The 23,967-nt window shown below is 40.0% G+C and overlaps 1 protein-coding gene across 5 annotated transcripts in view; it reads left to right on the top strand.

Moving 5' to 3' along the window:
* The window catches only part of slc8a4b (solute carrier family 8 member 4b), a 126,227-nt gene extending 102,789 nt beyond the window's left edge, over positions 1 to 23,438 (top strand). For 3 of the 5 annotated variants that reach the window (XM_076881896.1, XM_076881894.1, XM_076881897.1), the window contains 6 exons: positions 3,661 to 3,767; positions 6,332 to 6,456; positions 7,190 to 7,225; positions 7,911 to 8,010; positions 9,721 to 9,993; positions 16,522 to 23,438. In XM_076881896.1, coding sequence (XP_076738011.1) covers positions 3,661 to 3,767; positions 6,332 to 6,456; positions 7,190 to 7,225; positions 7,911 to 8,010; positions 9,721 to 9,993; positions 16,522 to 16,901 — 1,021 coding nt within the window. In that variant the 3' untranslated portion in view covers positions 16,902 to 23,438. The remainder of the gene's footprint in view (positions 1 to 3,660; positions 3,768 to 6,331; positions 6,457 to 7,189; positions 7,226 to 7,910; positions 8,011 to 9,720; positions 9,994 to 16,521) is intronic. The other 2 variants (XM_076881898.1, XM_076881899.1) reach the window with 1 other exon arrangement.
* Positions 23,439 to 23,967: the final 529 nt, after the last annotated feature.

Genomic DNA, 23,967 nt, shown 5'->3' with positions numbered 1-23,967 from the left:
CTGGGTCTTTTCCTGTGTTGTAGTTGTGCGTCTTTTTTTTTTTTTCAAGAAATATTTAGGCATTACCATGGTGACCAGAGAGCATTAGAGTTCATACTACGATAATTATTTTCAAACTTTATGATTTTCTTCCAGTTTTTGTAGTTTCTAGATAATCAGAAGTTTGACAAACGTGCTGCGTAACAAATGCTAAGCTACAAAAAAAAAAAAATCCCAGTTCAGAGGAAAAGGTTTAACGATGTCTGTGTAATCTTTTACATAACTCAGCATTACAATTTCATTTGTGAAATCATTTGAACAATATCAAATGTTCCAGCTAAAGACACAAATCCCCTTTGAGGATGCGTCAGGATGCTAAGACTGACATGTGGAGCTACCCGCTGTGGCGACACCTTGTGGCATGAAAGTAGCTACATAATAAAGCAAGAAGAAGACATAAATGCAGTTTCTCTAATGGCCACTGATGGCTGGCTCCAAAAGCAAGTCAGTCGCCACAGATTCCCAAGTAAACTTGCCTAAATATACAGCATTAAAAGCACCACCATTTTTTATTTACAGTCTGTGGATATAACGAGCGTAATTTCAGTTCCCTGTAGTCCTCCTAAATATAGGATGTTTTTTATCTCCTTTTGTTTCACATCTGATTAAACAACATTTTAATTTCTTCTCCATCACTGGCTGGGAGTTGGCCACTCACGCTGATGTGACGCTGGAAATACCAAATCAATCAAGTTACATCCACTGTTGCCTTGACAGCTCGCCAACGATAAAAATGGACTTCCACGTCTCTTCCCCTCCGTCGCTTTCTCTTTCCCTCGCTGCCCTTCCTCCACCCTCCATATACGTCTCCCCGCCCATTTCTCCCTCTCGCTTCCTCTTTCTGCTGAAGCAAAGCCTATTTTCCGCATTATAGTCAACATGGCTCACAGCGAAACGTGCGATTACACAACCAGGTGGAAGTGAACGCTCTTTCTTCCTCTCCGCTTGGTAGACGCAGATGGATCGTGGTGATGAAGATGAAACGGGCCAGAAAGATACCAAACCTGATGAAATTTCCTTAGAAGCATCAAAGCTGCTGCACGACACGCACAAATAACAATTAAACAGAGAAATACTTTATAAGCTATAGAAGTAGTTCTCCTTTTAAAGTGAGGATAAACGCTGCATGTAATGACTTTAGTGAAACATTTAATCTCTCCATTTAAAGTAATTGGAAGTATAATTTGCTGAAGCTTTGTCCTCTCTGATAAAATCTTCCTTTCTTGGCTTTGTTATATTTAACCAGTTTTATATTTTATGGTCTTAAAATAATAATCAGCTGTGACTTACATCTCTATGTGGCATTGCTGTAGCTTTAACTGCTCTCCCTGGCTTATGCTTTCCACGTATGCGCTTGGAAGTGTGGGGACTTCCCAGAACTGAGCCATACCGCCAAATATAACGAACTAAGTTTGGTTCAGCCAGACAGTTCTGTTTGAAATGTTTATTTACATCGAGCAGTTTAGTGTATAGGCTTTGACCTCATCTTCCACAGAATCTAAACGCACAGATGTGTTTGGTAGTGATGAGTAAATATCATCCCACCATTCAGAATCAGCAGCAGTACCGTGGTGCAAAGCAAAGGCAGACATAGGAAATTAACATCTTCGATAGAACACCCAAATTAGAGGGAATAGCCTTGATTGAAGGTGCTTGCAGTGCATATTGTCTTTGTATGTGGGATTGTTAGAATCTAGTTGAGTTTGGACCTTGACTGGGCCATTGCAACACCTCAGTTGTTTTCTTTTTCAGGCGTTATGTTGTAGATTTGCTGCTGTGCTTGGGATCACTGCTGCATGACCCTGTTTCAGACAAGCTTTAGCTGTCAGACAGATGGCCATACATTTGACTACTTTCATATGCAGAGGTGTTCATGGTTGACTCAATAGCTGCAAGCTGCCCAGGCCCCGTGACTGCAAAATAACCCCAAATCATCACCCTCCACCCCCGTGGTTGGCAGTCGATATGTGGTGCTTTTGATGATATGCTGAGTTTGCTTTTCTCCAGATGCTTCAGCGTGCTTTACAGGCAAACATCTCTACATTGTTCTTGTCTTTCCAAAGGATTGTTCCAGACATATTGTGGTTTTTGTTGATGCAACTTTGCCGTGTTCTTTTAGAAAGAAGAGGCTTTCTCCTTCAAAACAAGCTCTACTCCTTTTCTGATTGTACCGTCAAGACCTTTAAGATTTAACGTTTCATTAAATGTTAACTGAAGTCCGTACTCTCTGAGCTCCAACTCTTGGCTCTTTGTGGTTTCTATGTACATTACATGGTCTGATCTTGGGGTGAATTTGCTGAGAATGACACCTGGACTTTGTGTTAACACACAGCTGAACGCTCCAGCATTCAGCCACATCTGAGTCACGCAGAGTGAATCCAGTCCTCGGGATTTGAAATCCCAAGCATAAAAGTTTTCTCACGAGTAATCTAGCATTTACCAGACCAATCCTGGCAGGAACCGGGGGTCGTTAGCTGTCTGAGGAGCCCGACACAGAGGCCTTGCGAATGCCATGGCTTTCAATCATCATGGCACAAGATCCAACTAACCTAGTCTCCTCCTAAAAGTCCTCAATTGCTAAGAAGTAGCTCTGGTCTGGGTTTTTGTGCTTCACACAAAGAAACGTAGATATGAAGCCGGTTAAACATGCGAAACCAGCTGGTAAATGTAACACGCAGAAAGACAGAAGCTATGCACTGAGTGGAAACTGAAGGAAATAACAAGCCAGTAAATATGAACGCACACACTTTGTGAGGTTAAAAAAAATTGCAGATGTTTAAAGTGGGGAAAAATTGATTCAATAGATTTGCCACATACAAAGAATGGTTTAATTATTGTTGGTTTACATTGAAACTCCACATGCAAAGCAATCACAGCTTTCAGTCTGTCCTGTTAAACTCCCGTCACATTTACAGCCTCCCTGCACTGACACCTTAATGTCTGCAGTTTTAGACACAAATTATTCGTTTTTATGGTTTTCAAAGATTCTTTTCTTTATGAAGACAATAAAATCATTATTTAAATATATCAATAATCTGTCTTTTGCAACACAAGCAGTACTAAGAAGTGCTCCAATAGCTATTTTTGAAAATCTCCACACCTTTTTTCCGCTCCAATTTACACATCACCTCAAAACTCTCTGCACTGCATTTTAGTTGCTCCCCAGGGCGCTCCTGATTGAAAATGTTTCCCCAGTAGTTGTGGTGTTCATAGCATCACTGTCAGTTGTCAAGCCTGGGAGGTAGCTAGCACCCTCACACGCCGTTCCCCCGAGTACTGCCAATCTGGGCTTCAGCCTTCAGTTTTGCTCAGACTCGTCATCCTTTTCTCTGAGAGAAATCACAAGGGGATCAAATCTAATTATTTTTCCTTTTTTGGGTGTGTTTATTATAACTGTTACTTCAAGTTAGGTAGTATAATGATTACTTATGTCAGTGTTTTTCAGTGTAGGGGCAGCAGAAATGACCTCGTGTCCGATTACAACCTGTCACGGGGAGAGTTTTAATAGACTGGTCCTTTGCCATGAACAAGCTCTTACTATGATGGAGAACAACCAAAAAAGGTAATTATCTGGACTGCACACACTGAGCCTCGTCGTCTCTCTCCTCTTCTAACAAACAGGAAGATCATCGAGGTGAAAATCATTGATGATGAAGAGTATGAGAAGAACAAGACCTTTACCATCGAGCTGGGAGAGCCTGTTCTGTTGGAGATAGGACAGAAACACGGTGAGTGTGTGTGTGTGTGTGTGTGTGTGTGTGTGTGTGTGTGTGTGTGTGTGTGTGTGTGTGTGTGTGTGTGTGTGTGTGTGTTTGTTCAAAGAGAGTATCAAGAAGTCAGGAGTGAGAGCAGGAACAGGGAAAGTGTGACAGACAGAATGACGTCTTTATTTATCAGCAAACAGGCCCGGTGCACATCTGTCGCTTGGAGACAAGGTGAGACCAGCATTGATTACCTGAAGCCTCCAATCTAAACTCAGATTAACCGTGGAAACATTTCACTTTGAGCCACTGAGGATGTGACTTGGGAAGGATTTCGACATCACTGGCCCTGAGCTGCGATGCGTTTTTGAAGTAATCGTGTCACAGGAGGGATAGGAGTAATAACTCATCCAAATCAGCATGTGATCTGCTTAATTATGTCACCATAAGGAGGTTTGGTGTATGCAGTATAAACAAAAGCCAGAAAGCTTCCTTTCGTTGTCTGGAATCGCTGTAGTATCGCAGCGTCGTCGCAGATGGAACACAATTTGCAGTTTAGTCATGGCAAATGAACCATCTCGATCAGCTTCTTTCCTCTCGTACTGTCATCTGCTAATTCAAAACCCGCGCAGATCTTTGAAATCCAAGAATCTAAAACATTTAAGCCCCCGCCCTTCTTTTTTTTTAAGAATGTGAGAAGCTTTAGATGAAAATTTAAAAGGCTTCTTTAACAGAGAGACAGCTGATCTCCCCGAGGTGACTCAAGGCTGGAGAGAACCAATGCTCAAAGTCAATATGTCATTTTTATATATATATATATATATATACATATATATATATATATATATATATATATACATATATATATATACATATATATATATATACATATATATATATACATATATATATATGTATATATATATATATATATATACATATATATACATATATATATATATATATATATATATATATATATATATATATATATATATATATATTCTCCACATTTAGTGCTAAACATTACCAGCATTGTACCTCTGAATGTGTTAGCAGCTTCAAAGAGCAGCTAATGTGTCCCAATCAGAAAGTTCACGTATTTTTTCAAACAAAAATTCTTCGCCGCGTTCATTTTGTGTCTTTAAAGGCGTGCCAGCCAATTAGCCGCACCAGAATCTTCCTGCTTTATCACTCTTTAAACACACACAGAGGCTCTTCTCAAAGCGTCTATAGTGTAGATGTCACACAGGAAGAGCCCATAGCCTGCAGCATGCCGTGGCATGTTTCATTACACAGAAATGTGATGGGTTTTATAATGCTGTCACAGAGCGAGCAGACTGGCAACCACATAATGCTGTCACATACAGTACACAGCTTTTCAATTACAGCGAGCTACACACTGATAACGGCAAAAATTAATAACTTGCTGTCTGTTTTGGAAACGTGAGCGAACAAGGAGACGTTTGGGAGAGATGCTGCAGCATACACGGAAGCGCGCAATAGAGAGGTGGGAGAAAACGTAAAGTTTTTGCGGATAAAGCTCGCGTTTCCCATGTTTAAAGATTTAGCATATACATAAATATTCTTTCACAACCCACAGCATACGTTTTCTCAGTAATAGTTCACACTGCTGTGGTCTCTGCTGAGAATAATGAAAAAAAGAGTCTTAAGATGATGTCTGAAATCTGTCAAATTAAAAGATTAAGCAAACGACTATATGGAGAACCCTCAGGGCAAGATTTGATGATTAAATGCCACGGAGATATTTGAGTAACGTGACTGCCCAAACCTAGAGTAATTGTGCTGAGCTAAAATTTAAAAATGGACCTATTATATTCATTTCCAGCTCCATTTTTTTTTTTCGTGCACTCCACCAGAGTGACATTAGATGATTCACTGTTATATATATCATTCTTTTGTAGCTCATACATTGGTCTTTGTTGCTAAAACAGCTTTTATTTAATTCCTCTGTCTTTAAGTCTTCTGATTGGCTATCCCTCCCAAACAGAAGGTATGGACCAATAAAGGTGGAAAGTATTGATAGATGATAGAAGATTTCCATCACTGCATAAATAAAACAGTACAATTATCATGTTACATGTTATGTTCTGTTGTATGATATGTAACTAGTATTTGATATTTTCTCTACCATTTTAGACACAATTTTCATCTTAAATCCTTAAAAATATCTCACTGTTAAACAAAAAAACTCAGAATAACACAAGGAAACATTTCAGACCTTATTTTTAATATCTTTTCATTGACTTTTTTTTAAGTAGGATCTTAGATAATAATAAGTCCTATATGTGAAAATATTAGCAAACTAGCTTTGGCCTTTAAAAATGTCAGTGTGCAAGTAAATGGAGCAGTAATAAAGACACTTCAAAATGAAAACGCGTAAACAGTATCCTGGCAGGGCACATCCACTGAAACTGAAAGGTTTGCTCTTATTTTGAAAGTACAGTCACTGCTAACCAACGAGCACCAACCCGTTCTTGTCATGTGCTTCTCTGCTGCCAGGCTGGGCAGGTAGCTGTTTCTGTTATTACTGTAAAGTCTCATCACTACTCATCTCTATTGTCACCTAGGTGACTCGAATGAAAACAAGCCTTTGGTGGGGGCGGAGGAGGAAGAGGTGGCCAAGATGGGCTGTCCCAGTTTGGGCGAACACACACAGGTAGAAGTGGTCATAGAGGAGTCCTACGAGTTCAAGGTAAGTGTGTGTCTGTGCGTGCCGATACTGCACTAACAATGCCTTTACCAGAGCAGGTGTATGTGAGCGATTCTTCTATCAGATGCATTTTAAGTCCTGCTGGGTCGCTAAAACTAAATGTCCAGTGTCATTCTTTCATTTTGCAGTGGATGCATGTAGAGCAACGCCTTCTCTGGTAGGATGCTGCTGATTTTTAAAAAGGACCTGCAAAAAATAAGTTAATAATTTATTAACACGATGTTTTCAGAAACTCAAAGAAGTTAAGTCGCTTTCTTTTCAAGCTCCTTCCATCATCTGGATGACTGAGAACCAACACAGACGATATGCTTTCATCATATTTCAGTACAAAACAGGCATTAAACAAGCCTGGCTTTGTTCTTTCATAAATATTTTAACACTAGGAGGCGGGCCTTCCTAGATCTGATCCATTTCTAACTCTGACGAACACCATCGTCACGAGTGTGCAGCCGGGGAAACACAATAACGACACAACGACAGGGTTCTCTGTGGCTTCACGTGGACCCCTAACTGATGCCTGTCTCTTCATCTTGTGTCATCATATCGTTACTTATTTTTCCTGTTAATTGTCATATTCATTTGTCCTCTCATTCGTCATTTTCATCTCTGTTTGGTCTCGAAATGTCACCACTCGTGTGTCTGCGTACAGATTTCATCATCTCACGTGTCCATTTTTTGTCATTTTGTGTGCGTGTGTGTGTGTGTCTGTGTGCAGAGAGCAGTAAATACACTTCTTAGGCATGCTGAAAAGGTAATCCATCATTTTCATGCATGCAAAGCTTGTTCTCTAATCATCTACTGTACAATACTGAAATGTACTAATGGTGCCTGGGTTAATCACATCCCAATCTATAAATCATTAAGCGTTGCCACACATCGAGATTAATTAGTAATTTATCTTACCGTGACTGCTAAAATATGGCACATTTACCATTTTATGATGCTTTTAACATAGTAGATAGTAAAAAATTCAGAATTCCCTCCAAGCCCTGTCAGTAAAGTTACAGTAATGACTGCTAGTGCTGTGCTCCTTAGCTGCTGTCAGCTCTTTTACAACATCTTTTATCATCTTTCTTCTCTTGCCTGTTTTAGACTAAAACACTGAAGCAGAATGCCTGAAGGTTTTTTCTTCCTGAATTTTACAGCGAGCATAAGTAAAATGTGGCACGGCTGATTTCACAGCTTTATATTAATTAGCACACCTTATACCTGGAGTACCGGGGCCTGAAAATTTCAATGAACGTATGGTTTGGGTTTTAACCGAAAGGCCTGAAGTCAGCAGTTTCCTCTTTCTGTATAGCTGCGAATGAATTAACAGCTTGAGGGTTGTGTTTTTCCTGTTCTGCCTGATTTGTATGCAATGGCATGGTTGATATTTGTGCGTTTGTATATTTGTGTGTGCGTGTGTGTGTGTGTGTGTGTGTGTGTGTGTATAGAGTACAGTAGATAAGCTGATCAAGAAGACAAACTTGGCCTTGGTGGTGGGAAGCAGCAGCTGGAGGGAACAGTTTGTCAATGCTGTTACAGTCAGTGCAGGTAACACGCACACACACACACACACACACACACACACACACACACACAAAGGGCTTCATTTTGATTTATGAACAGTGGTTTTGGCTGACATTTTTCTTGACTTTATTTTTAAAGATGGTGGATGAAGGGAAAGAACTTTTCTTAAAACGTGACATCAGCATTTAATTTGGACCCTTATAGTGTATTTTGATAAGGAGAGATCATCAGAAGGAATTGAAAGTGATTTATTGATATACAGAATTCAGTTTGAGATATTTGGCGGTTAGACCCTGATGGCCCGGCGCAGCAGAACGGGATCTCAGTGGTGATAGGGATTAGAGCAGGACTCCCCAGAGTCTAGACACTGGTGGTGGAGATGAAGATGGAGGCTTGAATGGAGCCTGAGTTGCACGAAGGCAACTGCAAAGAAGAATGACAGATGTACAGTATGCAGAGTGAAAGCTGATTGGTCAGAAGAAGGCCAGCAGAAAGCTGATTGGACTAGACATGTGATGTCACAATCAGCTTGACAGCGTGGGAAAGTGGAAGTGATGTGGATAATCTAAGCTTAGATTATCCATCAACACCTGGGAAGCAGACAGATGAGTGACTACAGATCTTCCCTATTGAACTTACGCATAAGCTTCGTTTATTACATTCATAGTCTGTTTCTTTACTGTCACAGACAGAAGTCTGATTCAGTTTTAGTTATGTAAAGTAGTTTGACATTGTAGGAAATGCAGTACATGGACAAAAGAATATTTCTACCTGCATGTTACTCATGCACATATGGAGTTGCAGTTATGACTGCTTCCACTCTTTGGAGTGTGTCTGTAGGAATTTCTGCCCATTCATCCGAATTGGGGGATACGTAGGCAGAAACTGATGTTGGATGAGAGGGTACTCTGCACGTATTGAATCAGTAGAGCAGGTTTTATATACTATTGAATAATATCCCTTAGAATTCACTTTGGAATATCTTGGACAGAAGAAATGTATCAAAATTACTTGCTAGTTGCTATGGTGACATTTGATTACAGTATCACACTCAAAAAATGTTTCTTTTGCAAATATTTGTAAAGGCAGAAAGTAAGGCTGCATGCTTGACTCTGTAAACTGGTGGGAATGGGATTGAATGAAACAGCTCTCATATATGGGCATAGTATGGGCTACTAGCAAGCTAGATTAGCATAACATAGCACAATTATTGGTACATTATAGCATTTAATTAATACAGCATTTTGTGTTGCTTAAAACAACCCCTCACTCTTAATTTAAATATATTTCTATAATCTCTAAAGCTTATCAATTAATATGACGTAAGTTATTAGCTTCTAATTAAAATGTTAGGTTGGGGAGGTATTTCAGGCAGTTAGCCATTTTGCTTATATTGGGTAGTTTTTGTGAATTACAGCTACATACCAGCTGCTTTTCATCAAGTCATGACTAAAACATTTAAAACAATGTCAAATACAAATTGAGTGAGATTTAAAGTGCTGCTAAATGGGTGCTTTAAGCAAAGCTATAGATCAGCTGTTTTTTAGTCTTTATGCTAATCTAAGCTAATCAAGAGACTTAGGAGATAAATGTGACAAGAAAAGATATCAAACTTCTGTCTCTTACTAGAGTTAAAGCTGAAGTTTATCTGTCTTGTTTCTTCTTTTTGTCTCATTCCTTTTTATTAATCGTCTTGTTACTTTTACTCCGTTTCAATCTCCCACCTACCCAAAGGAGATGATGACGAGGAGGAGAGCGGCGAGGAGCGGCTGCCCTCCTGCTTCGACTACATCATGCACTTCCTCACCGTCTTCTGGAAGGTTCTGTTCGCCTTCGTCCCTCCCACAGAGTACTGGAACGGCTGGGCCTGCTTCATCGTCTCCATATCGCTTATCGGCGTCCTCACCGCAGTCACGGGCGATCTGGCATCTCACTTCGGCTGCACGATAGGACTGAAAGACTCGGTGACGGCTGTGGTGTTTGTAGCGCTGGGAACATCAGTGCCAGGTGAGGATGAGTGGGGAAGAGCCTTATTATTTGACTTTAAATCCCAATCTAAGCACCAAAACATTCACCACCACACGCTCATCAATGGCCAGCTCATCAAACACATCAGAAAACGTGTCTGGGATCTTTATTTCTTTTATATTGTTTCACCTTCCAAACAACTTGGTTAGATTGGGTTAAAATACAAACTTTCAACAATGGTTACAGTGTCTTATCCATGCTGATGATTGGTCAGCATGGATAAATACCACCCGTTTCCTGAGAACACGCTTTTAGCTGGATTGAAAAACCCTGATTTAACCTATTAAGTTCATAACCACCACCTTTGTGTGACCTCTTAGTCTGATTGTGTTAGGGTTAGTTTAGCTAGATAATGAAAAATTAGTTAGACACATGGTTACATTTAGATGTGGTATTGTGGGTTATTATGAGTAATGCCTGTGTATGAGTGCGGTTGTTGAAAACAAGCAGGAAGAAGATTTTCCCAGCTTGCAGCTTGATCTGAATACAGGTATGAGGAGAGGTTTAGCGGGACTCAAACAGAAACAGATGGCTCGGTGTTACGCCACAGTGGTGCAGAGTGATTATTTTCCACGTTTGCCATGTTACAAATTCCTCCCCTCCCATTACACCACACTCGAGCTTTCCGTTTCACCAGACATGAAATGAGCTGCGTCTTCCCTCCAAAGTTCAGATGTAAATAAACAAACACAAGCCTCTCTCCTGCGCCTGATTTCAATAGCAGCCGCTTTGACTTCCAGGATCGAAATCAAAAATATAATTGTAAAACTCCGGCTCCATCACAGCCTTCAGCCTCGGATTTTTTTCTTGCCCGGAGTGGGCAGATCGTCCCCAGACTTTCATTCAATTCCCTGCCTCATTCCTAACGACAGCAGGTTTATTGTTGCCCCTTCGTATGATTTATAGAAACGGCTCCTGTGCTGCTCTTCCGGGCAGTAACTTGGATGGTTTGTGATGAGGTCTCTGGAAAGTAGTGTTTGAATCAATTCCTTCTACAACCATGTTATGGTGTGTGAAGGGGAATTTTAGATCCGTAAATCAGCGCGTTTCCTTTTGCAAGGTTCTAATGTTTTCATTTTCCCTCTTGTTGTGAATCTCTGATCACTTTCACTCCCAGCCAGATCTCTATCTGTTCCTTCTTTAGTCTCTCATAGTCCCCCCACTTATCTGTTAGGCTCTCATGCCCCATTCTGGTCAATTTGTTACTCTGACTTGGTGTTACCTTACTCCGCTCTTTCTTTCCTCCTCTTAGTGTTTTTGCTATTGGATCATCCATCATTCTGACCTGTGTATGCTGTAGAAACCAGGCGTGCGTGTGGGTAAAAACGTGTGCTTTTCCTGTCGAGGAGCTGCAAGTTAGCATGCAGCATCTCCAGCGGGCCATTATGACTTTCACAGGGAGTGTTTGCTGCCTTCTGCGTGTGTGATCTCCTTAAAACTTGTTAGCAACACTCATCTGCTCTCTCGTTTCCATTTCTCTGACATACGCCCTTCCCTCCTCCTACTCTTCTCTCTGTCCTCCTCGAGATTCATAAAAGCATTTCTGTGTTATTTGATTGGAGACACACTCCAGGATTATCGGCCCAATTTACACAGAATTTGCAGACTCAGGCAATTAGAGAGCAAACGCTGATGGTTTGAAAGCTGCACGCTGCAAAAATGTTTCTGCCTGTTTAAGAGGTTTGCACAGCTCATTTGTAGCCATCTGAGGTATTTAAACGGTAAGTGGTGTTTGATATGTGCATCCGTGGTGAACAAATGCTGACGCTGGTTTGCAGTCTTCATCTCATACGCTGCTTCATACCTGAAGTTTATCTCTGTGTGAACTGATTTTTGACTTTTTGGATAATATTGATTTAGTTGTTGCTCTTCCTTTGGTCTAAATACATGAATTTCACTGTGGAAAGTCCTTTTGGAATTTTGTGGGAAGTTGCTGCAACAGAGGATTTAAATTGTTTTAGTATAACAATAAAAATCTGCACAGCCTCGTTCATCAAATGAGAACTTTTAGATATTTTTGTGACCGTTTAGCAGGAATAGTGTGGACGAAAGGAGTTTATACGAGCCAAATGAAGATGTTCAGAAGATGACACTCCAGTAGGTCTGCGTACATTCACCACAGCATTAAACAGGCTGTTCTCATCATTGTTACCTGTGTGGCTGGCTAGGCAGGACCAGATCGCAGGACTCAGAGACGGGGGATTTAAATCTAAGAGGCAGCTTTATTTGCTGTGATGAAGAAGTCAGATGTGGTGCAAAAATAAAAATTAAAAAAAAAAAAACACTAAAAGAAACAAGTTTAGAACTAAGACTCTTGCAACCAGGACACAATAAAGGAACATGAACTACACACAAGAAACACACTGCAAACATGGAGACCACGACGACCAGAGTGTGACTGAAGACTTAAATACACATGCAGGATAACGAGGGAAACAGGAGAGAAACACAGCAGGAACAAATCAGACGCAACGAGAGAGGGGAAGGAAAACTAAACAATGCATGCAGGACAAGAGACTATCATAACAAGACAGGAAACACTGAGGACAAAACAATAAGGGAAACTAAACCAGAACCACAAAGGATAAACACAAGAATCAGAAACTCATAAACGAAGAAAACTAAACTAGGAAATATGAGAACTCTAAGAATACCACAATAATGACTTATCAAGATTCAAAAAAGTCCACAAACACAAAACACTGGGTCAGAGACCCACAACCATGACAGTTCTGTTTTCTATTTTTAAACATATGAAATTAGGGCTGTGCAATATGACCAAAATCTCATATCCCGATATTAGACATTTATTGTCCCGACAAAGATATATATCACAAAAATTTTAAATTTTCTGTAAATTCTGTGAATCTCGGGTAACTCGACTCGTGTGAAGTGTTTTCAGCTGGGCGTCGTGTACCTGGAGTCGGGTGTTTTCACCGACCAGTTTCCTGCATAATTTGCATAGTACAGTTTTCTGGTCCGTGTCATACTTTTCATAACAAAACCATGTCCATGCTACAGAGGTAGCCCCTCGTTTAGAAATAAGGTCCTCGATTTGTTTCAACTGCTCTTCCTGTTTGTCATCATTTCAGTTTATTTTGAAAAATCCCAACAGGATCTTCAGCTTTATTGTGAAAGGTTTATGTGGAAAATAAACAAGTGGACGGCGGAGCCACACGCTGGGTTTACCGTCACTGTTGCTAACAACAACGTGGAAAAACAGTCGCGTATCCGCCTGTAGCGTGGTTATTTTAAATATAAGAGAAAGAGAGAGCTTTAAGAAATTAATAAACTACAGTGACCATCAAAGTCATGAAAAATATTGCCGTAAACAGTTTATTTTGCGACACCACGAAACAAACGATAGCGTAAAATGAAACGATAGACGTTTTCATATCGTCATCCGATATATATCTTATATCGAACAGCCTTATATGAAATAGCAAATAAATGTTCATTGAGCACCTATTGGGATTTAAGTTGCTTTTTAGACAAGTGAAGATATTTCTTTAGCAAACTGATTCCTTTTAAGAAACATTGCTAATTCAGAGTCTGTGATGCTGCTGGATTTTGTCCCACTGCATCTCTAACATGTGTCTGATGATCTTATTTGGAGGCAGTAATGTGGAGTTATATGGCTGCCCCTATGTGCACACACACACTTGTTTTTTGTGTCGTCTACCCCCAGCAGGATTACAGTCCCCCCCCCGAAAAAATTTTGAGGACAGTTTTAATGTTGGGATACGAATTTCAGCTAATCTCACTGACATTCAAATGAAAATTGAGGCTCTTCTCACCAGCCTGTCTAAAAACAGACGTTCAGTAACTGGCAGCAGCTTCCGCCGGTATTCCCTGCCAACCCAGTTGTAGTCTCTCTGCTTTTCATCCAGTTTCTCCTCACATATCCTGCACCACAGAGCACACTTAGTGTACACCTACAGCATTTCACAGCATTTATTACATTGATTTTGGTTGTTCTGATGCCAGAACACAACTGTAAATTGCAGCAGGACTAGTAAATCTTCTCTGAAACTAATGCAAGTGATGTTTAATTCTGCCCAGTGTGCATAAAAAAAACGATATATGGCAAGTGAATCCATTTCTGACAAAAATGTGTATCGCGGAGCAACGCAAACCTCCTGAGGCTTTTTTAAATGCACATAAATTTTGATAATGTAACTCTAAAGGCTCTCGCCTCAAACAGTGACCCAATGTGAACACAGAAATGATCATTCCACAGGGATCCCACAGGGATGGAAATTTCTCTCTAAAGATATAACCTGGACACAGGGCAACCACTGAGCAACCAGCATTAAACCACTGATTCAGCTCCATGGAGCATGATTACAAAAATATGGACTAAGAGACTTTAACTGTGGCTGACAGATTGTTATTTCCTTATGCAGTATACACTCACCGTCCACTTTGTAAGTTGCTTTGATTCAACAGCTCGTCATTGCATGTATCTAATCAGCGAATCACATCACAGCTGCATTTGCGAATGCAGTCATAGTCAAGAAGATCTGCCAAAATTCAAACTGACCATCAGAATGGGGAAGAAAGGTGATTTAAGTGTATTTGATAGTTGTTGGTGCCAGATGTACGGTGGCCCTGAGAGGCCAAACGGACTACAACTTAAGAAAAGACCAGCAATAAGAAAAACGCTGCAAAAACACACAAAACACAATGGAAATCGGAAAAACAAAAACAGAATTAGGAAAAGACAGATTTCCAAAAGCACAAGGGAAGTGTTTCTGGGGAGACAATAACCCGACGGACCAGTTGCAGGCGCCCAAAACATGGTAGATGTGTTTTATTCTCATGATTCATATAATACTGATGACAGATTTTTAGGCTAATAGTTAGGCTAACACAGTTACCGATAGATCCTCCACTTCTTTTAAGTGTCTCCCAGCACAATTCTTATTGCATATTTTGGTTCCTGCAACTGGTCCGTCGGGTTATTGCCTCCCCAGAAACACTTCCCTTGTGCTTTTAGAAATCTATTTTTACCTATTTCTGTTTTCGTTTTTTCTATTTCCGTTTTCATTTCTTCCTATTTCCGTTGTGTTTTGTGTGCTATTGCAGCGTTTTTCTTATTGCTGATCTTTTCTTAAGTTGTAGTCCATTTGGCCTCTCAGGGCCACCTTACAGATGGGCTGAATGTGGGTGCTTTAGAAACAGCAGATTTTCAACACAACCACCTCTTTAAGGTTTACAGAGAATGATCCAAAAAAGCAAAATACCCAATGAGTGTCAGTTCTTTGTCTTGTTAATGCCAGAGGTCAGAGAATGGCTTTCATAGGACTTCATAGGAATTAAACAGTAAGTCAAATAATCACATAATACAATTAAGGTCTGCAGAGGAGCATCTCTGAATGCACAGTGCATCAAACCTTGAAGCAGATTGGCTACAGCAGCGAAAGACCAGGTGCTGCTCCTGTTAGAGCATGATCTCGTGGACAATAGATCACAGGCATTTAAAACTAAACAATATTGTTTGTTTGTATCAATGGTTTCGTTGTAGCAAGGTGTACCTAAAAAAAGTGGCAAGTGAGTGTGTAATCCTTTCAATTACACATACAGTGTTACACATCCGTGATAATATTTATGCAAAAGGAATGGAGGAACTGACCTTTGTGGTTGCAAAGGGGCTTGCAGATACATAGAAACTGTGGGTGTATAAGATGTCAGCAAGTGTTAGGTGATCTACCAAGAGTGAAGAACTGAGTTTGACTTTAACTGACATGTAGGATATTCCCGGAAATGTCAGGATTTCACTCATCAATGACTTCCAGTGTCTGCAACAAACCTTTTTTATAAAATCTTATGTATGACTCCCCATCATCTTCGTGATAGCTGACTGGATAAGCACCAGTGTAACCAAATATCTACTGATTGGATTTGACAGCATTGCATATTTAAATTATGCAGGTTATAAAATCTTCTGCTGTATTTGGCTGTCACCCAAGCATTTGTTTGTCCTTTGTCTGTCTTTGAGTATTATGTCCTCAGTTATCGGTACAGTTGCTTTTCTTCTTCCTAGGTGTTGTAACTTTTTTTTCTTAGACTGATAATCAGTGTCTGCCTGTAAAAAAGAACAACCACTTCACAGTTTTGTCCTGTCTTTATGCTTCTCTTTCCATTCTTGAATGACATGATGTTCACTTGTATGTTTTTAAGTGGAAAACAGTTGTTACCTTTAGCTTTTTGCAGCAGCCTGTGAGCAAGTCCTTCACAAAAATACATCTAAAATTTATTCAATTAAAGTAATTTCCATAGTTTTGGTTGGCACAGTGTCATTGTCTTGTTTTGACGCTAGGTCTATGCTTTGCTTTTATGCCTTGTTCTAATCTTGCACATTGATTTTTCTATTGTAGTTTGAAGCGGTTGCTCTGAGGTTTTGAAAAGATGAACGTAGTAGAAGAAAGAACCCTAAAAATGAGGCAGCATAAAAAAGGGTTTTACAATAAAGCCTTTCTTTCTTTCTTTCTTTCTTTCTTCTAGACACATTTGCCAGCAAGGTCGCTGCCATCCAGGACCAGTACGCTGACGCCTCCATCGGCAACGTCACCGGCTCCAATGCGGTTAACGTCTTTCTGGGCATTGGCGTGGCATGGACCATCGCTGCCATCGCCTGGCGCTCCAAGGGCAAACCTTTCAAGGTGGACCCAGGAAGTCTGGCCTTCTCTGTCACCCTCTTCACTATCTTAGCTGTGGTGAGCGTGCTCACGCTTCTGTACCGGAGGCGGGCAACAGTCGCCGGTGGCGAGCTGGGTGGGCCGCGGACTTGCAAAATAATAACGTCGCTGATGTTTGTCTCATTGTGGCTGATTTACATCCTGCTGGCTTCCCTGGAGGCCTATTGCCATATACCAGGGTTTTAAATGGAAAGGAAAGCAGAGGGAGAGAGAGGCCCACTGCCAATATGAAAAGAGAGAGAGAGAGAGAGAGCGATGCAGCAGTCTTGAAAGAGGGAGTCGAGATGGATCGATATGGGCCGACTTTTCAGGAAATCTTTAAATCCGTCCAAAGACTATTTCAGTTTTTCATCAGATGTGTTTTTTCCCTACATTCCTCTCTGTCCTGAAAAACAGAGAGTGAGTCCTCATAAACAGTAAAACTTGCCAAATGTCCAAATTAATAATTATTTATTCTACATTAGCAGCTCTTTTAGACAGGAAGCCCCTCCTTCTGGTCTAGTTATGACGAAACTTCTCGAATACATAAAATTAAAATGTAACATCGTGGAAAAAAGGTATAAAACTGACTTTTGAGGGTGCTTCTAAAATCAGCAGTTGACAACAAAGTGTACAGGCTCATGTTGTCCTAATATACTGCCAAGACAGCTGGAACGAAAAGACGATCAGCTGGCTTCTGAAGAGAAAATAGGTTGAGAGTGAGGATTAAAGTGAGATATAAAAATGGAAAAGATGAGACAAGAAGAAACAGAAATAGAGAAAGAAGAAAGTGTGTATAGCATAAACAAGAATATGTGGTAAAAACCTTTTACTGCCCTGTATTAGTCACTCGTTCGCTCCCTCCACCTTTACTGTATCAGTGGACGCTCCTGTCTGAACATTTGAGCTCTAAAACTGACAGTGACTTCACACTTTTAATCCCTCTTCCACCAAATGCACACAGACACACACACACTCACATATACACACTCTTGGGGCCCTTGGGTGATTCTGCAGTTGCGGGGACCAATTTGCGGGCGAGATGAAAAGTGAACATCCTTTCATTTTATTTTATTTTTGTCTTTTTATTCTTTTCTTCCTCAGTACACTGTGCAAAATAGTCCCTACACACACCATACACTTTCCTCAGACCCTTGCTCTTGCCTTACTTTTATCTTCCCCGTAGGAATAAAGTCTTAAAGTTGATGAAATGTTGTAGTCAGCACCGACCGACCTGCCCTCTTTTTAATTGAGCCAGTTTCTGTTTCATTTTGGCATCTGTTTAATGCCAAATTCCCACACTTTTTACTAAACTTTTGAGTGGCGTCACGTGTTGATGTTGTTACCGTGCAATTGTAAAAAATAACAACAATGAAAAACCGTATAAATGCAGCGTGATCTGATAATGGACAAGACAAATTCAAGTGAAGAAATCTCTAAAGTGGGGAGGAAGAACCAACAAGAACAGTCCACCAAGAAAAAGCTGAAGCTTTGTGCACGACACATCGTGAGGTGCATTGTTTACACTTTAAACTACGGATAATGTGAACAACTTTGAGCCAAGCAGGGACTTCTGTGATGCCGTCGATGAACAACACAAGAATCGGAGCGAAGGATCGACTGCGAGACGACGGTGTTGACGACAAATCAGAACCATGACTACAGCCAGTGTTTCTAATTGTACATGATAACAGAAACTGTTGTTGATGTGTGTGCGAGAAGTCATTGATATCCCCTCTATCTTAAGACCCACTCTGTAAGTAAAACTCTGGAGGTATTCAAGAAAGACTCACGTGGACTTTTTTCTCTGAAACAAAGAGAAACGAGAGGACATTTTTAAGGAAACCCAATGCAACAAGAAGAGTGTGAACATAAAACCACAGGAGAGTGAGACACTTTGAAGGAAATGTACGGCAGCTCTGAAATATCACATGACTGTTCTGCTCCAGTCGGGACATTTCTTTGTAATCTAAACAAAAAATTAAAAAAAAAATATATATATATACATATAAATCACAAGTGTGTGTATCCAAAGATGAGATAGAAGAAAATAGTCACAGATCACGTTTTCAGTGTGCAGTCTACAAGCTGCTGGTTGTAGTTTGTAAAAAAAAAAAACAAACAAACAAAATAACTGGCAAGAATTTCATAAAAATGTTCACACTACAGATATATGTGGTAAATGATCTGGTATATTTTATGGGTAAAACTGTGCTATTTATTATGTTTTCGTGAAACTTTTTTTTCTGTGAAACTCAGGCGTGGTGTGCGTGGAAGTGAAAGTAAGATATTCAGAATAGCTAAAAGCGAGAATATTAGGCCATGTATCGTGTGAACTGTTTTGTCATCCGTGTCTGTCGTTTAAAGTGTCAAAGCCCAGATCTGCATTATGTGGTGTTAATAGCCCGGTCCTGCCCGGAGGCTGGACCGAAACTGGACAGAAGGGATGGCATATGGCTTGTCAGTGTAGATTATTATTAAACGCTAACTTCCCTTTGTTGAAAACAGTATAGAAAGAGATACTCTGCAGGAAGTGGGCGATTTTTCTCTCAACTACCCACCATGCTGACGGAGATCTTCAAGAAAAATCATCCTGAGATAAACAATAATTTAGCTTTTTGGTTTGTTGACTGACACAAGAATAGGACAGAAAACAACAATTTACCTGCCTGCCATCCTTATTGTTAAATATGGACAGCCCACTCACTGCTGTCAGCCCGTATAAATGCAGACATGACAAAGCCGCCTTAATTTGTGACCAATCCACGCCTCTGATACAGCCCCGCCAAGTTCGGTGGATGTAGAAATGGAAGATAAGTGGGTGATTGGTGCAAACAGGCATTGCTCTATGGGGGTAAACATTCCTGTATCCATTGCAACTTCACTCTTTCTATGGTACATCTTTTGCTGCAGGAAATAAAGGAAAGCTGTTTTCCCCAGCCCACTTTCAATGATAGAGTTTGGACATCTGCCATATTCCTTTTAGCTGCAAAGATTTAACATTGTTCTACAGAAGTTAAACATGATGACATGTCCTGTCCCAACACCTGTAGAAAAGGGCGTTGGTCAAGACGTTTTCAGCCTTTCAGATGCTGAGGTCATGTTAAGTCAACCTAAGGCAACTCTACTGTCCATGTGAAAGGTGGGGATAGTCTGAAAGCCAAATTTTGCAAACTGCCACATTGGGAAGATGTGAACTGGAAGTATTCAGTGGGTTGTTGATAGTTTGTCAGCGTTAATCTCGTTAAAATGACATTAACGCCATAACCGCATTAGCAAATCTCAGTTAGCGAGTTAGCGCGAATCGCCCCACGCATGGGGCTGCACATTGACAATGCGTTAGCTTGTTAATGCGTTAGCTCATTAACACGTTAGCGCCGTCCAGCCCCACGCACGGGGCGATCCGCGCTAACTCGCTAACGGAGATTTGCCGCGTTAATGCGGTTATGGTGTTAACGTCATTTTAACGAGATTAACGCTGACAGCACTAAATATAATATATAATGATAAGTCACAGTGAAACTAAGATATGTGTGTTTGTACGTTGACATTTGCCTGATAGGTTGAGATAGCGTCCACGCCCCTAACTTTAAGCCTTACCAGTAAAAAAAAACGACAACTTTAAAAATCTCTTGAATTAGTCATATTTGTACGAGGCTAAAATTGCTAATTTCACGGCTGAGGCTGTTCATTTTAACATTTAACATTCACACCCTTTAATGATCTGTAATTATTTGGTCTCAGCACATAATATGTTGAAACCTAGGCCTGAACCCTCCACGACCGAGGTCAGTGTTTCAATGTTTGGCATGACTTGCACATTGCCATGGCCCCTGCCAGCCTCTTACTAGGGCCAAACTCTTTCTTTTTTTTCTCAATGACTTAAGCTTCAGTAACAGTTGCCAGTTTCCGAATGAGTGGGCAGGATAATAGTGCTGCTGACGCCACAGGAATACTGGGACGGATTTAGAAATGTAGGCTTTTTAAAGGTTGATAAGCCTTGCTGGAGGACGACTGAAAGTGTTTGCGTGTGTGTGTGTGAGTTTGTGCGTGTGCCTGCTCTCTAAGTGAATGAAGAAATGCGACCATATTTTTAGTCTTTTGCCTGTTGCTTAGCGACCATCTATCTGCTAGCCGTTGTCTTCTTGACTGTTGCTGGTGTGTGCGAGACACTTCGTGTGTGTGTGTGTGTGTGTGTGTGTGTGTGTGTGTGTGAGTGTGAGTGAGAGAGAGAGAGAGAGAGAGAGCGAGAGAGAGAGAGGTTTTCTTATATTTCTCACTTGCCCTTGTTCTAATGAATGTGACAGACTATGGACGACTGTCACGTTTAAAAAAAGGAAATAAGTTGTTTAGCTTTCAGTTCTCATGCAGCTTGATTCTTCCAGAAGATTCTCTAATTTGGTGTTTTGACAATGGTGATAATATATCAGTCCAAAATCTCAAGTCTGTTCGATTAATTTGAGATTATTTGACTGCTCAGACCATTCCAGTCATCTCTCACAACTGATCAGTGGGAACGTTGCTGAGACCACGCCCACCAGGATTTCATTCTAGGACAAAAGTGGCCACATTTGCTTTGCAGTGACCCTTCCACTCACCTAATGGACCTAAACAATGTCAACACAATGCCCCTGTCACACGTATATTACTCAATATGTGTTTTTTGCCTCCCGTCGTTTGCATGTGTATCCATTGTATGTCTATGTCTGTCTGTGCCTTTTTGTGTGCTGGTGCACCTGTGTGGGTTGTAATCTCCTTACAAGGGCTCACCCCACGTGTCCCTAGCTGACTCCCATATGCTAGATTAATGAATTTGAATGCCAACCTGACCCACAGTAAAAAGGCCTGGAAATTTGATTTTCTCCCTTGTGTACATGCCTGCATGTGCGCCTGAAATGGAGATAGAGAGGCAGGTAAATTGTGGCCGGTACTCTACCCCCATAAGGTGTCTTTGTGTCTGTACCTGTCAAATAAGATTATATATATATATAATCGATCTGGCTGTCTATCGAGACTGGAAAGCTGGCACCTTTCTTTAAAAACGAATATGCGTGTGTATGTGAGTGGAGTTTGGCAGTGCCTGTCGTACACTGAGGTCACATACTCCACATCTCTTGACTGACTGATGACTACAGGCACACACGCTCTTGCACACAATATTTCATCATCAATTCATATGAAAAAATTCAGAAGATGAAAATGGAACCATGTGGAAAAAATCTAACACTTAAAAGTATTTACATTGTGACAACAGCTGTTAAAAATATTTAACTCATTCAATCAAGTGTAATGATATGATTTGCAGTGTGTGTGTGTGTGTGTGTGTGTGTGTGTGTGTGTGTGTGTGTGTGTGTGTGTGTGTGTGTGTGTGTGTGTGTGTGTGTTCTAGTCCAGCTATCATAGTGAGGACCAGATGGTATTGTAGACCACTACAGTAAGGACATTTTGGAAAGTGAGACCCTTTTGGTCTGTCCTCACTTTTTCAACCGGTTGTGAAAAAAGGGTCTGTGCCTGTGTTTGTTTTGTGGGGTTTAACAGATGTACTGCATCTATCTGAATAGATAATATCTGAATTTTGAAATGGAAAGATTATTTAAGAGTATTTGTTTTCAGGTAAACCTGGAAACCAGCAGCAGTGTTTTGCTATTGTCATTCATTCATTTTTCCAAGATCTATTATTCCATAGTTTGTATTATTTTTCAAACTATTATTTGATCACATAAATATCCAGGAGCTGATCCATGTGGAAAATAGAAGACATGATTAAATTATTTAAAAATAAATAAAAAAATTTAAAAAAAAAACATGAATAAATACAGACAAAACACCTAACCTTGAAAAAAATGAATGTTATTCATTACTTATCAGTCTAATGAGCTGAGTATTAATAGTGTAAATCATTACTACAGAGCTATTTGTCAATGATAATTTGGAATATTTTGTCTGTATTCATTTATATAGAGTAAAAATTTATTTCAAGAACTTTGAGTGTCTCGGCGCATGAAGACATCAGTCTGTTTCACACAGTGACGAGTCTGTTGTATACTTTACCAAATGTTTGCTTATATATGTAAAAAATCTGTTGTAACACCTGAACAAATTAACAAAGAACACATTTTTAGCATTTTTGTGCTTTGCCACATTTCTGGTTTGAAACCATATGTAGTGTATCCATGTGTGAAAGATAAAAGAGTATTTCTCCCTTTTTTTTTCCAGTTCTCACCCCCTCCATTGTTAGCCACTACGTTGCTCTCTACCTTATATTTTTTTTAATGTATACTTACGCCGCCCTATTTATGAGCTCACAAAGTGCTTTTTAATATAAACATCTGGTATTTTTTCATTCATTTTATTATTGTGCTTTTCATTGCATTGTTTTGTGTTGTTTTGGTGATTTTTGTAATTGATACAAAAAAAATCCCTCACAAAGTAGAACAAGAACATAAGAGTGTACTCTTATTGTTTTGATTGTGTGTGTGTGTGTGTGTGTGTGTGTGTGTGTGTGTGTGTGTGTGTGTGTGGATGGATGGATGTGTGCATATGTGTGAGCTGTTCATATCATACTGTGCAAGAGTGTGTTATTGCATGAATTAAAGTCATTCAGAATACAGCGTTCGATGTTGGAAATGTCGTAGTAAAGAGTATTTTTAAATGCTGAAAATGACATGATATGAAACATGATATATAGACCAAACTTTTCTTTTCTTTTTTTTCAAAAATTAAATAAAACGTGACTGGAAAATGCTCAGAAATGTGTTTCTTTTCTAATAATGGAGAGAAAGTCTTTTTTCACCATTAAGATGCTTATTTTAGTAAATAAATCAATCATACTTGAGATAAGTGTTTACCCTGAGTGTATACCTGTAATTGCAATCATCTATAAAAATGTTCATCTACAGTTTCTGCAGCAGACATCCAGAAAAAGCAATATTTTACTTAATTTAGAAAATTAAAAGCCATTTTCAGGCTGAGAGTTTTAAACTTAAAACCAGCTGACAGTTTTTTGTTACATGGTTTGTAACAGTTTTTTCATTAACATTAATATTGGCCTGTAGCTCAAGGATCTAATGATGTGCTACTCTGAGAGTGGGTTACCTGCAAACCTCTGAACATGACTGTGTCATCAGCAAACAAAGTCATCAAAATGATTGGCCATGTTATCACTAAAACAACATTTGTCTATTTGAATATATTTATGTACGGGATGATTAAAGCTCAGGGGGTAGAGTAAGTGGTCTACTGATTGGAAAGTTTGTGGTTCAATCCCCCAAGT

The sequence above is a fragment of the Maylandia zebra genome, linkage group LG3, assembly GCF_041146795.1.
Source record: "Maylandia zebra isolate NMK-2024a linkage group LG3, Mzebra_GT3a, whole genome shotgun sequence".
Classification (NCBI taxonomy): Eukaryota; Metazoa; Chordata; class Actinopteri; order Cichliformes; family Cichlidae; genus Maylandia; species Maylandia zebra.
This window is presented reverse-complemented; position numbering and strand designations above follow the sequence as displayed.